Source organism: Lissotriton vulgaris, chromosome 6, assembly GCF_964263255.1.
Source record: "Lissotriton vulgaris chromosome 6, aLisVul1.2, whole genome shotgun sequence".
In the NCBI taxonomy this organism is placed as follows: Eukaryota; Metazoa; Chordata; class Amphibia; order Caudata; family Salamandridae; genus Lissotriton; species Lissotriton vulgaris.
In genome coordinates, this window is record NC_141694.1 from 819,590,941 (window position 1) to 819,607,820 (window position 16,880).

Here is a 16,880-nt window from a genome sequence, read left to right on the forward strand (position 1 = left end):
TTTCTCCAATTTCAGTGGGGAGGGCAATCATTAGAGATCACGACTCTCCGCTTTGGATTGTCGCCCGCCCCATGGTGTTTCGCTAAGATGATGCGTCCAGTGGTGGAATACCTCAGAGCACGGTGTATTTGACTTATAGTATACCTAGACGACATTCTCTTCCTGGATCAATTCCCTCAAAATCTCTCCATCCAACTTCAGTTGGCGATCAATCTCTTGGAGTCTCTTAAGTTAGGCCTTACTCCAACCCAATCTCTAGTTTTTCTTGGCTTCATAGTGGACTTGGTTTGGGCCACTCTAAGCCTTCCCTCCAGGAAAGTAAACAACATCAAATATGAACTTCGGTGTACGGCCACCAGGCCTTTCACCTCCCTGCTGCAACTTGCTTGAGTAGTAGAACAGTTTTTGTCTTCCATTCAGCCCATTTTTTCAGGGCCTCTTCACTACTGGGCACTAAAGTGGCACAAAGCCTATCACAATCGAAGAGGACTGACTTCTCTCAAGTGGCCCCCTTGTCAGAAAAAAACAAATAAGAGCTTCCGTGGTGGCTCGCCCATATGGAGGCTTGGAATGGTCAGACTATATTTGTCTGCCTTCCAGATGATGATAGAATTCGATCATCTCACACAAAAATAAGGGGGAGAGGGTATTCAACTCCACTACCCCAACCCTCAAATTATAACCTACACACACATAAAGGGGTAGCGAGGAACGAGAACATGAATGACAGATAAAGCATACAAGGACACACACAACGTTTGTAAAAGTTGCCCTCACTCACACACACAAGTGTGTGTGACATGCTTCATCATTGGGTCTGCTTACAATACATCCTGGGGTAGCCACGCACAAGATGGAGCATAAAGGTGGGGGTAAGATAAAACAGTACAGACAGACAATTACAAAAACAAAAGGTGGGTACACAATGTTACCAGCCCAGGCTGGGAAAACGTGATAAGAACAAGTGCAGTGAAATTGTGAAGTTATAACTGCCTCATGAGTACCCTACGTCTATACCTTTATTCCAGAGTCTCATGGACAGGATTAAAAAAGTGAAGGGATGGGTATATCGATGAGAATCGAGGACTCACATCAACCCCCCCAGACAAACTACTAAAGTCAACATGTTTCGACCGATGTATTAAGTGCCCAAACTCAAGGGTCACGCCGGTCTTCCTCAGGGCTTCATGTCCGCCCCAGTCCACCCTGTTACCTTAATTAGGTTGAAATCCAGGGAGAATGGCAGTATATACTGCTTAGTGGAGGGATTCCCTTTCACATCACGGGAAAACATATACTGTGAACCTAAGAAACATACAGTCAACATTATTGCAGAGTTCCCTGTGGATGAAATAGTATACACTCATACCATTCACAAATGGCATTCTTTTAAACCATTAAGTACATTGCCCCCAAACGCGGCCAAAATCGGTCACGTAATCACACTGGGTCCTGAATCGGTGTACCCATTGTTCAGAGTGTTGATCATGGCTCCCAAGAGATTAAAAACAATCCCCCCTGGAGACTCGGCCAAAAGAACTATCCATTTAAAAACACTCGCAACTTTAGTGGTGGCGTTTGTAACCTGATAGTATAGAGGAAGTCAAAGACAAAGCCAGCCCCCGGTCGCCCCTCTCACCGGGTCTATTGAAACACCGGGCTAAAAAAGGCAGCCGGCTGGATCAATTTCCTAGGACACCACCTGTAGGTTTAAAAGAGAAAAAACGCTCAACGAACATGCCGAACCATCCCCAACCTCAGTCCAGAAGCACCGGACCCCGTTGTGACTATAATCGATAGTCAGCCCGTACATTACACGGACCGAGAATCAAGGGTCAATTACTAACTTGGTGAATCAAAAATCTAGTTCAATCTTACTGTCCCTGGGAAGATTCAGACCCAATCGGTCAGCCGCAGACCTACCGTGAAGTGCATGCAGGTCCGGCAGACGTTGTCTCAAAATACTACACTTCCCGGTCCCTGGGTCAATCACCTGCCAGCGTGCCTCCCACGTGACCGCATGTCTTGTGTGATGTCATAGGGAGGCTGGTCCCCGGCTCGTATATTAGAGAAAAAGCCTCAGGAACCCCCATGAATCCTGATCTATCAACCACAAGTACTATGAAGTATGTAGCGCTACCGGCACATACCAACAGGCCGAATGCCACTCAAGGCGGAATACCAGTAAGTGTATATCTGTTCAGTAAAGGAAAAGGAGAACGTAATTATGAGGAGTCAGGAAAGCCTCACTCAAATAACAAATTCTGTTATATATGTTCAACCTGGGATGGGGTAAATAGTTAATAGAAAGCACCACCATTCAATGAGCCAGTTACACCAGAAACAGCCTCTGTGTATTCCAGAAAGAACCAAAAATGGAGAAAGGGTCTGTAAAGAGATGTATGAGCCCAGACTCCCAGGAGATCGGGAATTTGTGTACTAGATGGACCCACAACTGTAATAGTCCTTAAAGAGGCATGTACCCACACACCTCCATCTCCTCCAACAGAAGTCATGTAATAGTGAGCCAACCCCCTAGGGGATCAGTTAAACAGGAGCCTCATCTGTAAATAGAGTGCCAAGGTATCTCCTCATTGAGTCCCACACAATGGCTATTTAACCGATATACCCACTTCTGCTCACGTAGGAACAGGTTGAGGTGCAAGGTGTGGGGAATTCTCCACAGGAGGAAAATGGCCCTCGCTCGAATAGTCCCTTCATATCAACTGCCTGGAACTGCTGGCCGGCTCATTTGCAGGTTAAATGTTAGACCAAGGACTGGCCGCAATGCTGTGCCCTGCTCAAGAAGGACAACGTAGCGGCAGTATGCTACATCAATCACTTGGACGGGTATGAGGTACAAGACCCTATCAGATCTGGCCAGAAACTTCTGGGACTGTTGTCTCGAGTATCAGGTTTCAGTGATGGCAGAGAATCTTTCGGGAAAGGCCAAACAAGCACTCCCGCCATCTGCAAGACGCGAGTCCTTGGACGTTACATCCCTCAGTTTTCTGGCTCTTAAGTTCAGGTGGGTCTGTTCTCAGTGGACCTCTTCACATCTCAAATAGATTGCCACCTCCCTTGGAACTTCAGCTGGCAGCCGGATCCAAAGTCAGTAGCAACAGATGCGTTTCTCTAGAACTGGCATTTGCCTGTTTGCCATGATTATGGCCCTCTCCGCCCAAGTGGGGAGGCAAAAAGGAGACCAGTTGGTAATCGCCCCAATTTGGAGATCGCAAGTTTGGTACCCAGTTGTTCTGGAACTTTCCTGAGATTTTCTAATCCGTCTACCCCTGTTTCCGGATCTCCTTCAAGATCCAGAGGGAGCTCTACGTCTTATTGCATGGAAGATTACAGGGAATGCTGGAAAGTCCCAGGACTTTCTCGAGGGTCTTCATCTCTTCTCTTGTAGGTGTAGGCCAACATCACCACTAAACGGTATAGATTGGGTTGGTCTAGATGGTTGGGCTGGTGTCATCAGAAACACTAGGATATGGAGGGGACCGACATTGTCCATGTCCTAAATGTCCTCACCTCTTTAGCCTCCAAAGGGTTGGCTTACAGATCAATCAATACCTTCAGATCGGCGATCTCAGTGGGTCGCTCCCACATAGGTAATCACCCCCTGGGCGGAAACATTTGCTTATTCGTAAACCTCTTCAGGGCAGGAGTCTCTTGCTTCCTCCAGAACCCAGGTATTTCACGTTGAGGGAAATCAACAAAGTCTTGAATCTTTTTCTGTCCTGGCAGTCCAATAAATATCTCTGCAGGAGGGAGTTATTGGCCAAACTGGGTACCCTGTTGTGCTTGTTATCGTGTAGACAAATTTTGGATGCAACAGGTTCAGTATTCACCCCAGATGGGGTTACCTTCTATAATTCCAGGAGGACAAAGTGTAATTCACATGTGGTTTCTTATCCTTCCTTTCCAGATTCCCTCAAACTGTGTGTGGTCTGATGTATTAAGGCATATGAGAAAATGACAGCGGATATTCATCCCCATGGGAAGATGGAGCTCCTAACTGCCCTTAATAAGCTGCATAAACTGGTCTCATCTCCCACTATTGCAAGATGTGTTAAATGGGACATGCTAGAAGCTGACAAATGACACAAAACTGTTTGGAGCTCATGGCATCAAAAGTGTATCCCTGCAGGCTTGTTTGGAGGACATCCTAAATACAGCGGACCGGTCTTCTGATTCAACCTTTAAAAAGTTTTACTTTGAGGGTGGGAGCAGTGATTTTTGGGGGAGTTCATTTGTTGCTTTCTTGTAATAAGTAACACCATCATAAGTGCTACAGTGGCTTTACTGGTTGTTTATGCTATGCTCATGTTTGCAACAATAAAAAACAAATTTGAACTATAAAAGGTTTTACTTTTGACCAGTCCCCAGCATTGCACCATTGGTGGTGGACAAGCTTGAAAGTAGATTAATTCACACCTCTGGTCTTGACATAGAACGAGAAATGTCCTAGCTATCGTAACAGAAAGTTCCAATTCTATTAAAGGCACAGAGTCGAGGATTAGCCCACCCAGATCTTTACGAGTATGCTCCCACCTGGGGTAATACTTTGTTAGGGTAGGGATATTTTCATAATTAGTAAGTTGCAGTATAATACATTTTGACTATGTTGTCTACGGTGATTTGCAAACTTGGTATATTATAAGTACATACGTACAGTAGTCTTACCAGATACCTTGCATGTTTTTCGTAGGATCTGATTCGGCTAAGCAAGAATGAAGACCTCTCTAGTTGGCTTCTGTCAAACGAAGAAAGAGGTGGCAGCAAAAGGGATAAAGGGCTATGAAAGGGTCCCTGTTTATTGATTGGACAATTTGTTTAACTGACTTTCTCACAAGTGTTATTTGTTTTATATAGTTGCTGGAAGGAATAAAGTGAAGAAAGTACAGCATAATCCGTGTCTCTGTATCGTTAATAGAATTGAAACTTTCCATTACGATAGCTAGGAAATTTCTAATTCGCCCTCTAAATTTTTTATCTTTGCTTACTGACTAATTAGGAATTATATGGTAATAGCTAGTTAGTACATGCACACAAATCTTGCACAATTTTGTGAAATTGTTCTAAATGTAAAACATGTAAAAAGGGATAAAGCCAAGGCATACAAAGCGGATGTACCCCCTACCACTGGGGTGTGGAAAAAGAGATTAGACAATTGTATGGGCTGGAGATTGCTGTACACCAAGCGAGAGGTTGCCCCAGAAACACCCCAAGGACTGGGAGCAGGGGGCAGGCTATGGGGGCATCATTCTAGATTCAATTTGCTCCTCTAGTGCCCTTCTTGAGGAGGAAATATGCCAATATTCAGCGGACTGATAAGAGACTTTTGCATATAATTAATTTCTGTCGGCCGTGGGGTACATGCTGTGTCATACTGTACTCGGTGTGATCGTCTGTACACGTTATGTAGTTGTTGTTATTAATGGGTGTAACAATTTCAACGTCCCTAGTGTATTTCTTGGCCTGTATGGTCATGCATCTGAGCCAAAACCCAATAACATGTGTTATAAAAAAACAAATTGTTCCACATGTGCAGAAATTCTTAAACGTGTGTCTCATCATATTACAATGGTTACTCCAGCCTCTTTCACCGAATGCTTTTTTAGAAATATTACACACACAATAATAGTTGATGATTTTTCCAATATGTACATTAATTGTGGAACCTAATTCACAATACAATGCAAGAGTCTACTCTTCCTAAAAAACACCTGTCACATGTTTCCTTATATTTTATTTTAATAAGATGCATTCCCGAAGGCCGGAATATGCCTCTGATATATACTCCATTAACTTCCTATTGCAGAAAACTACTGACACAATGGCTCTTTCCCGAAACTTCCGTCTTTCACGTTTACAACACTCGCCCTCACCACAGTAATGTGGGTGCCTCAGGGTGCCAGTGCGTTTCTGAAAAATGAGTTCTGCCCCACCTACTGTGAGCCCATCCGTGGGAGGAGGGAACCCCACCAGAATTGCACAACAGTATTCATGCTCCAGTTCGATTTACCTTGGAGAAATAGGTTGTACAAATATGTGCATTCTACTCAATTCCCTACCAAAGAGTAGTAGACGAACAGGCGGTAGGATTTGAGCAAGTTAGGTCTCATCACAAAATTTTTATTTTTAAAATGTTTTATATTTCTATTTTGTTTGCTTCAACAGCAACCAGTACACATCTCAAGATTGTTGGGAGTTAGGGTGAACCAGAACCTTACTTGAGACACTTGTACATTGTGCACACAACGATCAGCGACAGGGAAACAAAAAGCTGAAGTACATGTCTGCCCAAAGCTCTGTCAAGACCTGTGGAACCAATATGTCATGCTGGAGAAAAAGCGGTAGAGATCTGTTCATGGAGGATTTGCCCCTGTCCTGACACATGGGCCAGTCTGAGGCACAAAACAGACCGGTGGGGCAGAGGATAGATCTCATCATAAAATCAGGGCTTCTCTAGCTCCCCAGCTTCCCACCAAGGAAGGTTCTACACACCCACCTGAACGCATCCTTAAGAAATCGAATACATATAGCCTTGTGTCTCCATAGAGTAACAGAACTCATCCATTACTTTCAACTATCCATCTAATGCACATGTGGGTTTATTTTTTTTAGTTTTATATAGTGTGAAGTAGACTCGAAGGTATCAGAGCGCTTTACATGAGCACCAGTTGCTTTGCAGACGGACACATTCATTTTTGTTAGGCCCGGGGAGATTAAGTGAATTTGCCCAGAATCACAGAAGGTTGAGCGTCCCTACTGAGACTCGAACCAGGTTCACCAGCTCCGAGGTCGAGCACTCTAGCCATAAGGCCACATCCTCTACTTACCCTATGATTTTTTTTTTTAAATCTTTGCTGATTTCCAGAAGTTGAGGACTATTTTTCTGCAATTTGGAAAATGCATGGCAGTGACTTTTCAACTATCTGCCTGTCTGTAGCAACAACCAGCAGCAAGTCTACATACCAATCGTGAGGCACGAAAGTCCCCCGCGCACTTACTTTGTGAGTCTTTCAATGGCCTGCACGTGGACATTGTTGTGCGTCTGCGCGAGAACAGCCTCGTGCTGCGCGCATTTCAAGCACAAGCCGCCTGCCCGGTTGGAGCTGCTGGCTGCGAGCAGAGCCTCGTGGTGCCTCAGCCTCCCGCGCAAATCCTCGCTGTTCTTCTGCGCCTCCGAGAGGTCTTTTCTGCAATGAGAGCAAAGCACAACATTCAAAATACAAGCCAGGGGGTAGAAAGCGTGCAATAACATCAGATATGCGAATTTACGCTGCACAATGTTCACAGAAAATTGGCAAGCATCACAAAAACATCAAGTGCAAACATACGGGTTCCTACGCTTTGAATGTTAGCCCTCATGTCAAACCACCTTCGTAAATTAATGCAAGTATTTCACAAGTATTCTCATATAAAGTCAAGGCTTTAAGTGGGCCGGATCCTGCCGGTGATCAGCACCGGCAGTTCTAAAAAGCAGGCGCCTAGAGGGGTCTCTATCGGGCTCTCCATTTTTGTCTTCACCCTCGGTTAACTGATAAATCTCAACTCTGCAGCAGTTCCACCCTTCACAGCTTTTGATTTAACTTCGAAGAGACTCGTTATAGTTCTACCACAGTCTCATCATTTCAGAATAGAAACATTTCCAATATCTAGGAGCAACAAGCGCAGGCGTAAGCACAGGCACCCACAAGCAACACAAGCACCAGGAAAAGGGGGCCACAGCAATCCATACAGAGCAAGGCCACACAGATCGCAAAACGTAAAACCACACAAATGACGCACAACAACCAGACAAACCTCTCATCGGACATTAAAATAGTATCACTGAAAGTCAAAGGTCTCAACAGTCCGGTGAAAAGGAGGAAAGTGCTCGAATACCTCAGAAAGCTTAAGGGCGACATATATGTACTCCAAGAGACAAGACTAGAAGCTGAGGACATAAAGCGCCTCAGAGCCAGCTGGATAGGCGATGTTATAGGGTCGCCGGCACATACCAAGAAAAATGGGGTGGTGACAATAACCAGCAAGAACTCCAAGCTAACAGTGGTAGACTCACAGGCAGACACCCAGGGAAGAACTCTTGTGACTAGCCTAAGAAGAGCGGGGGAGACAATCCACGTGGCCAACATATATGGCCCAAACACTGACGATAAACCGTTCTGGGATGGAGTGGGAGCGCAACTGCACACCCTACCACTAGATGACCTTCTTGTAGTTGCTGGCGATATGAACCAGGTCCTAGACCCAGCAATTGACAAGCACCCCCACAGACCGAGCCAAGCCACACACAGAAGCAACATCCTGAGGAACCTGTGCTCCAAACTTAGCCTGAAGGACCCGTGGCGTCTAAGTAACCCAGACGCTAGAGAATATACCTTTTACTCCAACCCACACAACTCCTACAGCCGAATAGACTACATCCTCATGTCAGAAACACACACCCACCTCATAGACCACACAGAAATTGGCCCTAGGACAATTTCAGATCACTCGCATATAAGCCTAACCCTATCAGGGAAGCACAACGAAAAACCAAATCGAAGATGGCGTTTTGTTGACAATCTGCTCACCAACATCTCTGCGAAAGCAGAGATAGAAGCGGCTATAAAAGAGTACATAACAATAAATGACACCCCAGAGACAGACAGAGAACTGCTATGGACGCTTTAAAAGCCACCATCAGGGGGACCGTTATGACAATCAAGGGCAGGCTGAACAAGGAAAGAAATAAAAAAATTGCAGACCTAGAAAAAGAAATTAAAAATCTAGAGAATGGCCACATAGCCAACCTAGAAGATAAGAACACCCTTACATGCCTAACTAAACGGAAGTATGAACTCAACAGAATACTGAGTGAGAGAGCAGGGACCTGGATTAATAAACACAAATCTATTAACCTGTGCACTGCAAACAAAGCAGGGAACAACCTAGCATCCTACCTTAAGGGGAAACAGAAACAGCACTCGATTGGGGCCATTAAAGACAGTCACAACAAGTCACAGACTGCAAACAAGGGCATTCTGGAAGTCTTCAGAGACTTTTACGAGGGACTATACACAAGAGACGAAACACTAAAAGATGATGGGGGCAAAGAACTACTAGGTAGCATATCTGCACCAACGCTATCAGAAAAGGAACGAGACATCCTCGAGCTAACTATAACGGAGAACGAAATAGGGAAGGCCACGGCAAGCCTGAAAGACAACAAGGCACCAGGGCCAGACGGCTTCACGGCCGGATTTTACAAGCAGTACCTGCACATTCTCAAACCAACCATGCATGAAGTCTTTACGAAGTGTGTACAGAATGGACGCATGACACAGTCAATGGCGGAAGCAAACATAATAGTTATACCAAAGGAAGGAAAGGACACTAACCAGGCAAAGAATTTTAGACCAATCTCACTCATAAACGTAGACTGTAAAATCTATGCAAAAATACTAGCAACCAGACTCAATGCATACCTACCTAAGCTTATACACAGCTCCCAAGTAGGCTACCTTAAAAACCGTATGTCCCACGACACTACAAGGCTACTATGCCACATAATTAACCATTCCTCCAAAAGCAGCAACGCAGCTGTCATGATAGCCTTAGACGCGGAGAAAGCTTTTGATAGGGTGTCATGGCCATACCTAGACAAATGCATGGGGAAATTTGGGCTAGGACCCAACTATGGGAAGATGGTAATGGCCCTCTACAACGACCCTAAAGCACGGTGGTAGTAAACGGGGGCACATCAGAAATACTTCACCTAGGCCGGGGGACCAGACAAGGGTGCCCGCTCTCACCAGCTCTATTCCTACTAGCGATAGAACCACTATTAACCATGATCAGAACCAACAAAGACATAGCAGGAATACCCGTAGAGGAAGAAACTTTTAAGCTAGCGGCATATGCGGACGACGTACTAATAGTCACAGAAGACCCAGAGAGATCCATCAAAGCGCTGATGGACACGATAGAACAATACGCCCAGGTCTCGGGGTACAAACTGAACAGGGACAAATCCGAATGCAAACCGCTGAACGTACACACAACAAAAACGGTTTTAGGCACGTCCGGCCTAACATGGCAACAGAAGCCCATAAAATACTTAGGCCTACTCTTCGAGAGGGACCTAAAGGCCACACTGGAACACAACGAGCAAGCCACTCTCCAGAAAATTAAGGAAAGAGTAGAAGGGTGGTCTCCCAAATTCACAATGTGGTGGGGGAGAGTGGAAGCGATCAAAATGATGCTGACACCAAAGGTTAATTACATGCTGTGCATGCTGCCACTAATAAACACAGAAGACTTCCACAAAAGACTTGACAAAATGCTGAACAACTTTCTGTGGAGGGAGAAAAAGCCCAGAATAAGCCTACACAAGCTTAGATTGTCAAAAGATCTGGGAGGCCTTAACCTAACCAATTTCAAAAGATTCCAGGTAGCGTGCATAGCCAGACAGGGGCTCCACTGGCTCGACCCGAGACCAGAATACACCCCGGCATGGCTTACACTTGAGCGGGGTTTACTAAAAGGCATGAACCCAGTCACCCTTCTCACCGCCACCAGACACCCGGCGATCAAGGACAACCCCGTCCTAAAGAACACAAAAGCAGCGCTCCTAAGCGTGGACAAACTAATGGCAACTAGCATAAGGAAAAGTCCATTCGAGTCCATCTGGCACAACCCCACAATAAAGTACAGGGATAAGACTCTGAACATGCACTCATGGTATAGACATGGAATCTCCATTGCCAACGACCTTCATAAACAAGGCACGCACCTAACTTTTGACACCCTCAGGGAAGAGCACAACCTACAGAGCATAGAACTATACAACTTCCTGAAGATCAAGGTAGCAATAAGGAAGGCAAACCTTAACGGTCTAACACCATCACTCATACAACACGCCGCCAAACTCAACACCCTAGGTCACCAGGTGGCACACCTATACAAAGCCCTATACCCCAAATCCACCAAACTCAATGACAAAGTCACGAATTTTTGGGGTACAATAGCAGGTAGGGTGCTAAGTGAGGACGAGAGAGCAGAGCTATGGAGATCCACCTCTAGAAAAAAAGTTACGGCAACTCTAAACCAGACCAAATTCTGGCTAGTACATAAGGCTTACTGGACACCAGCCCGCCTAGCAAACATGGGGATCCGAGAGAGCGATTCCTGCTGGAACTGTGGCAAGGGGAAGGGAGACCTAGAACACCTACTCTTTAGCTGCTCTAAGGTTAGGGATTTCTGGGACAAAATTGGAATGCTAATTAACGAAATCGCAGGGGTAACCATACACATAGATTTCCACAGCCTGGTACTGGGTTTCACTTCCCCAGCAATCACGACTATAGAAGACTGCGACCTCATTGACCTACTGCTGACTGCGGCAGTCAAAATAGTCAAAATAGTCCAACAAGAATGTAACCTGCTACGCTCCTTTCTGTTCTCCTCCTCGACCTCTATCTTCTATCCTCCGGACGTGGGACCAAGGATGCCAACCAAGCAACACGAAGGGGCGGCAGACGACATCGGAAAGCTGAACTTGAAAGACCGGCAATCGGACTAACACCAATAAGACTGGAAGCTGGCAGCGAACTCCCCCCCCCCCCGGGGCGTTTTTTCTTTTTCTTTCCTTTCCTTCCTCTTCCTTCACCCATGTATATTCTATGCTCCATGTAAATATATATTTTTCTACAATAACAAATTACAGAAATAAAATAAAAAAAGAAACATTTTCAATATGATATACAACGAAGTTGTAGTTGTTGCTTATTTTATCTTAACTTTAAAAACCATTGGCAAAGCCAATAGTCCTGGCTTGTTGTAGGTGTAATGTTACTTGCTGTATTATATATCTGGATGCAAGGATATAAACAGCAAAATGCCAGTGCCATAACACACTATGCTAAGCACAGATTTTTAGTTTAGGTGTTTTTTAGGCCACGCCCTTAATTACATCGGCCACGCCGCTTTAAGAGGACCCCAGATTTTTCATTCCACTTAAAGCCCTGGATAAATTAATACATTGGATATAAAACTGGTAACGCTCGGTTTCTATTTCTATAGCAACCTGCCTGTTAAATCAAGTATTTAAAAGCGCTGCATGGATTTGTAACGTTATTTGCTTAAAAGACGCCCACTGGCTCCAAAAGACCATTCTTAATTACATGGCATTTGTTTTCCTGTGGATTAAATACATGCAAGCAATGATGTGCGCATGATTTGAACTTTCCCGTGTGACAGACAGCTAGCCACCCGCATGCTAATTAGAAGACCTTTTACAAAATGGAGACCAAAAGATGCTCCACGTTCCAAAGAATGGGCCATGTGTTTCCAGAGAAACACGAGGTTAGCTTTTCTGAATAATTTCACTTTAAGATAAAAGGGGAGGTGGCGTTCGGTGGCAAAATTATGCAAAACCCTTTGTAAACCAAGCTAATTTGTGCCATTTTTCTGCACAAAGATGTCCTGAGCGTTGGTAACAAGGGAATTTGGGATTTGGACTGAAACACTACTAAATGGATCGTATCTTTGCTTCAGACGCAGTTCACAGCATTTATGATGTTTTTAAGATGCTGCAAACAAATAATTGAAACGACAGGTGCGGATTTCAAGAGTGATAGCAGTGGAAGCAAGACACTGAGCTTTTTTTTTTGGGGGGGGGGCGGAAACGCAACTATGAAGGTGTCAACAAGCAGATGTTGCAGCTTTTCGTATCCAGTGCGGCCGAGTGCCATCTCATTGGAAAGGTTTCAATCGGTACATGTGGAACTTAAAAACAATGTGGCATGAACTAGACTCTTTGGGACTTGCAAACGGGTGGAAGGCTAGAGGCGATTAGCAGCACTTGCAAAGATAATAAACCAGGAGTGAACATCGTTGTTCCACAATGGACTGACCCTTGTGCGATTTTCAGGATAGGCACGTTATACATTATATTAAGGCCACTGAAATAATGCGGCATGGGAGTACCAAATTATGTGGCCGGGTTGACTAAATTATGCGGCAAGGAAAAGCCAACTTTTGCAGCATAATGGAGCATATTTTGTGATAGTACTACATCATTATTTTGTCATTTTTTCACATAGTAACACTGCCTGGACAAAGATTTCACGTTAGCAACCAAAAATAGCAATACGAAGTGAAAGATGACCAATAAAACTTTACAAAGGTCCTTCCATTGAAAGGGAACACATGTTGCCACATTTTTTGTACCTTTTGATCCAAATGAGCTGGAAACTAAATTTGTGTTGTTAAAATCTACAAACTAGTATTAAAGAAAAAGAGGGAACAAAAGGCAATTCATGGGGGTTTCTGTTTACCCTAATAAAATCTTATTTGAACTAAAAAATCTACAAACTAGGCAGCAGATGATGGATTATGTGGCAAGTGCAGCAAATCCATAACTATGAAGAAAATGCAGCAGTTGCAGAATCGCATAACTATATTTGCATACAATGAACCTGTATGAGCACCACTTATACATTTGTGATTATTCTGAAAATGAAGCATCTATCTGGTCACCGCAGACCAGGGCTCGATACCCCGACTGTAAATTGATACATTTCACAAGTGCACTAAAATGAACTCTGAAAGGCCCATCTTGACCGGCATAACGTGGACATTAATAATAATATTCTTTCAAAACATAGTGCTTCATACCATGGTATTTGCCATCTATAAGCGCTGCAACTGTGGATAAATCTGCTACAAGATAATTATCCATGGTCAGGTTATTACACAACTTACCAAACAAGCTCACTCCCTGGTGACATTGCTTTTGAGAAACCCCGACTAGAAGTTACACTGGATCATGTCAGATCTACCATTGGATGAGCTTCTTCCCTCTGATGCAGCAATAGGAAAAATGAATACAAGGCGGTGTATGTTCCAGGCCTTCTGCTAAGCACCATACACACTTTCTAGCTCAGACCCATCTATGGTTTTTTAATGCTCCAGGAGCTCAGGTGTCACCAATGAGAGGAGAGTCTCTCCCAGAAGGTCTAAGACTGAGCAGCTATTCCCGAAATGATACAGGATGATAAAACCTGTGGACCTGTCAAAACTAATCCAGGAGGAAAATATTCTGCATTTCTTAACAATTAGGAAAGGAGAATAGGATAGGCTTACACAAGGTCTAACAACACCTCGGGAACTATGGCTGGGCTGATCATCAAGGGACTACTGACATGAGCTCCAGCCGCTGTCTTCTTACAAGCACCAGAATCCAGATAATCAAGGTGAATTACGAATCCTCAATCACACAGTTTTTCCCGGTATAAATGCAGCTAGTGTCAGCCTTGGCCTCAACAAGTGGAACATTAGAAACTAGTTATCAAGTCTCAAAGCAAGCATACCGATATGCTTTGCAGGACCCAACCCTTCCATCTCTAGCTCTTATTTTCCAATTCTGAATCTGGTGACCCAGGCAAGAAAAGCCTGCAACACCCACCTCCATCTCTAGATGTTGCCCCTCTGCGCAGTCCATCATTGGTTTGTCTCAACCTCAAATGCTAATACAATTGACTTTTGTTTTTGCTATTGCAATATCAGTGTTAAGCCCCAAAACATTGCAACAACATTGAAACCTAATAAACCGTGCTAAGAAGGCGCACTTGTGGCCGAAATTAGCGGACGCCATCAATAAACAAAGAAAAAACATCTTTTACTCATACAATCGTTCCAAGGGCCTGGGCCCACCCACGTATACAACATGGTTGACTGAGATATTCAAGACGGTCTCATATGAGATGCGCATCTATACATTTTCTTTTTTTTTGATTTCAACAAGATTTTATTGAGAGAAATACGGATCCAAATAATAGTAGTCAAAATACAAAGAGGTGATACATTCCAATATGAGTAGAACGTGAAAAACAAACATGGATATCATTTGATCAGTAACTCAATTAGATGTAAATAAAATTGAAAAGAAGGGAATCAATATGGAGTTAATAATATAAGCCAATAATGGGTATATCGTTCAGAACGTGGAACATATCAGCCTCTGAGATGAGGGTAGGGGCAGGGGAAGAAAAAAGAGCAAAAGGCAGAAGGAAGGAAAGAAAGGAAAATAGCAGCGGAAAGAAAGAACGGGATGAGAGGACAGGAAAGAGGGAGAAAGAGAGAAGGAATCCCACAGGAACAACCCAATGTAACGTAACTAGCAGACAAAAATTAAGTAGACAGACCAACAGGAAATTGAGGGACTACACCTTGCGAGGAGAGTTCCATGTATTGATCCAGGGATGCCCAAACCCCATTCGAAATGGAAGGCGATAGGTGCGCTAGATCTACTGAGGTGTGAGCACTGCGTAAGAAGGAAACCCATGCCCACCACGTATGGTAGGAGACTGACGAGAAAGATTTCCATTCCATAAGGATAACCTTGACCGCAATAGATAAAAGAAGATCTAACAGCTGTAATTGCAACAGATCAAGGGGAAGGGGCGTAGGAGCAGCCCAGGGACCTAATATAACTAGAGGAAAAGAGAGCTGGAGCTGAATGCCAAAGATAAGAGATAAATGTTGCTGAATAAGGTCCCAGAAAGGTTTAAGTAAGGAACAGTTATAGAACATATGAGGGAAATCCCCCGCCTCCAGGCCACAACTCCAGCAGAGATCATCTTCTTTAAGGTTGAGGGAATGAAGACGTACAGGTGTCCAGTGGAGTAGGTTAATCGAGAAAAACTTGGACTGTATTAGGGAAGGAGCTATTTTGTTACGGAGCGCAAATTTGCTAATGGATTGCCAAGCTTCAGATGATAAATGATCTGTAATATTGTGATCAAAATGACGCAGCCATTTTTGTTGTGCAACCGTCTGGTCAGGAAGCGAAGTAGAAGATAGAAACTTATATATGTGGGAGGCAACATGACCAGCTTTGAGCCAAATACAAAATAGCGAGATGGTAGGAGAGGAGGGGTTAAGACGAGTTTTTGAGATGGCAACCTTGATTTTAAGAAAGGTATAGAAGTCTAGATTAGTTAGAGAGTGTTTGAGCGCTAAGGTAGAAAAAGGTAAGGGCTCACCAGAGTCACTATACAGATGTTGTACAAGAGAGACACCTTTCGTAGCCCAATAAGACATGAGGGTGGGAGTGATATTAAGTTTAATTTTGGAATTACGCCAAATGGAAGACCATCTAGTTTTGTGCAGAGGAAATGCCAGCTTCCTGTCTACTCTCTTAATTGCGGCAATTGTATCAAGAATTATAGAGCGGGAAAACAGAATGTGCAAAGTGGAAGTAGTACAGAGAGAGGCAATTGGTAGAGGTGCAGCTAAGTCCTGTTCTATGAGTAGCCATAAAGGAATATGATGTGATGGGGGAGAGAACCATAAGGCCCCCTGAGAGGCCAAAAAAGCCGTCTGGTATTTTTCCCAGTCCGGGAAATTACAACCCCCCATATCACAGGGTCTACGTAAATATTTATATGCTAATCGAGCGCGTTTGCCATTCCAAAGAAATTTGGCAGTGATACCATCGATTTCCCGAAAAAAAGAGTCGGATAATTTCATCGGAATCATGGATGAGACAAAATTGATAATTGGCGTGATCATCATTTTTAGGGTTTGTAGGCGACCCCACCACGAAATATGTTTCGGAGACCATGTATCCAGAAGACGACGAACTTTAGTAAGAGTTTGAGATTCATTATAGGCAACCGTGGTATGTAGCGTGGAACAGAAATAGATGCCCAGATATTTTAGATGGGTAGCTTGCCACTTAAAGCCAGCCGAACCCATATGAGCAGGAAAACAGTAGGCATTTAAAGGGAACATTTCTGTCTTATCTTTGTTTAGAGTGTATCTGGATACCTTAGAGAACAAAGAAATGGTGTCAGAGATAGCAGGGATGGCCAACGCTA

The 16,880-nt window shown here is 44.1% G+C and overlaps 1 protein-coding gene across 1 annotated transcript in view; it reads right to left on the reverse strand.

Annotated features, from left to right (window-relative positions):
* SDCCAG8 (SHH signaling and ciliogenesis regulator SDCCAG8) overlaps positions 1-16,880 on the reverse strand; it is a 1,376,087-nt gene that overhangs the window by 1,150,836 nt on the left and 208,371 nt on the right. Inside the window, exon 8 of the mRNA XM_086925289.1 lies at positions 7,020-7,208. Coding sequence (XP_086781415.1) covers positions 7,020-7,208 — 189 coding nt within the window. The remainder of the gene's footprint in view (positions 1-7,019; positions 7,209-16,880) is intronic.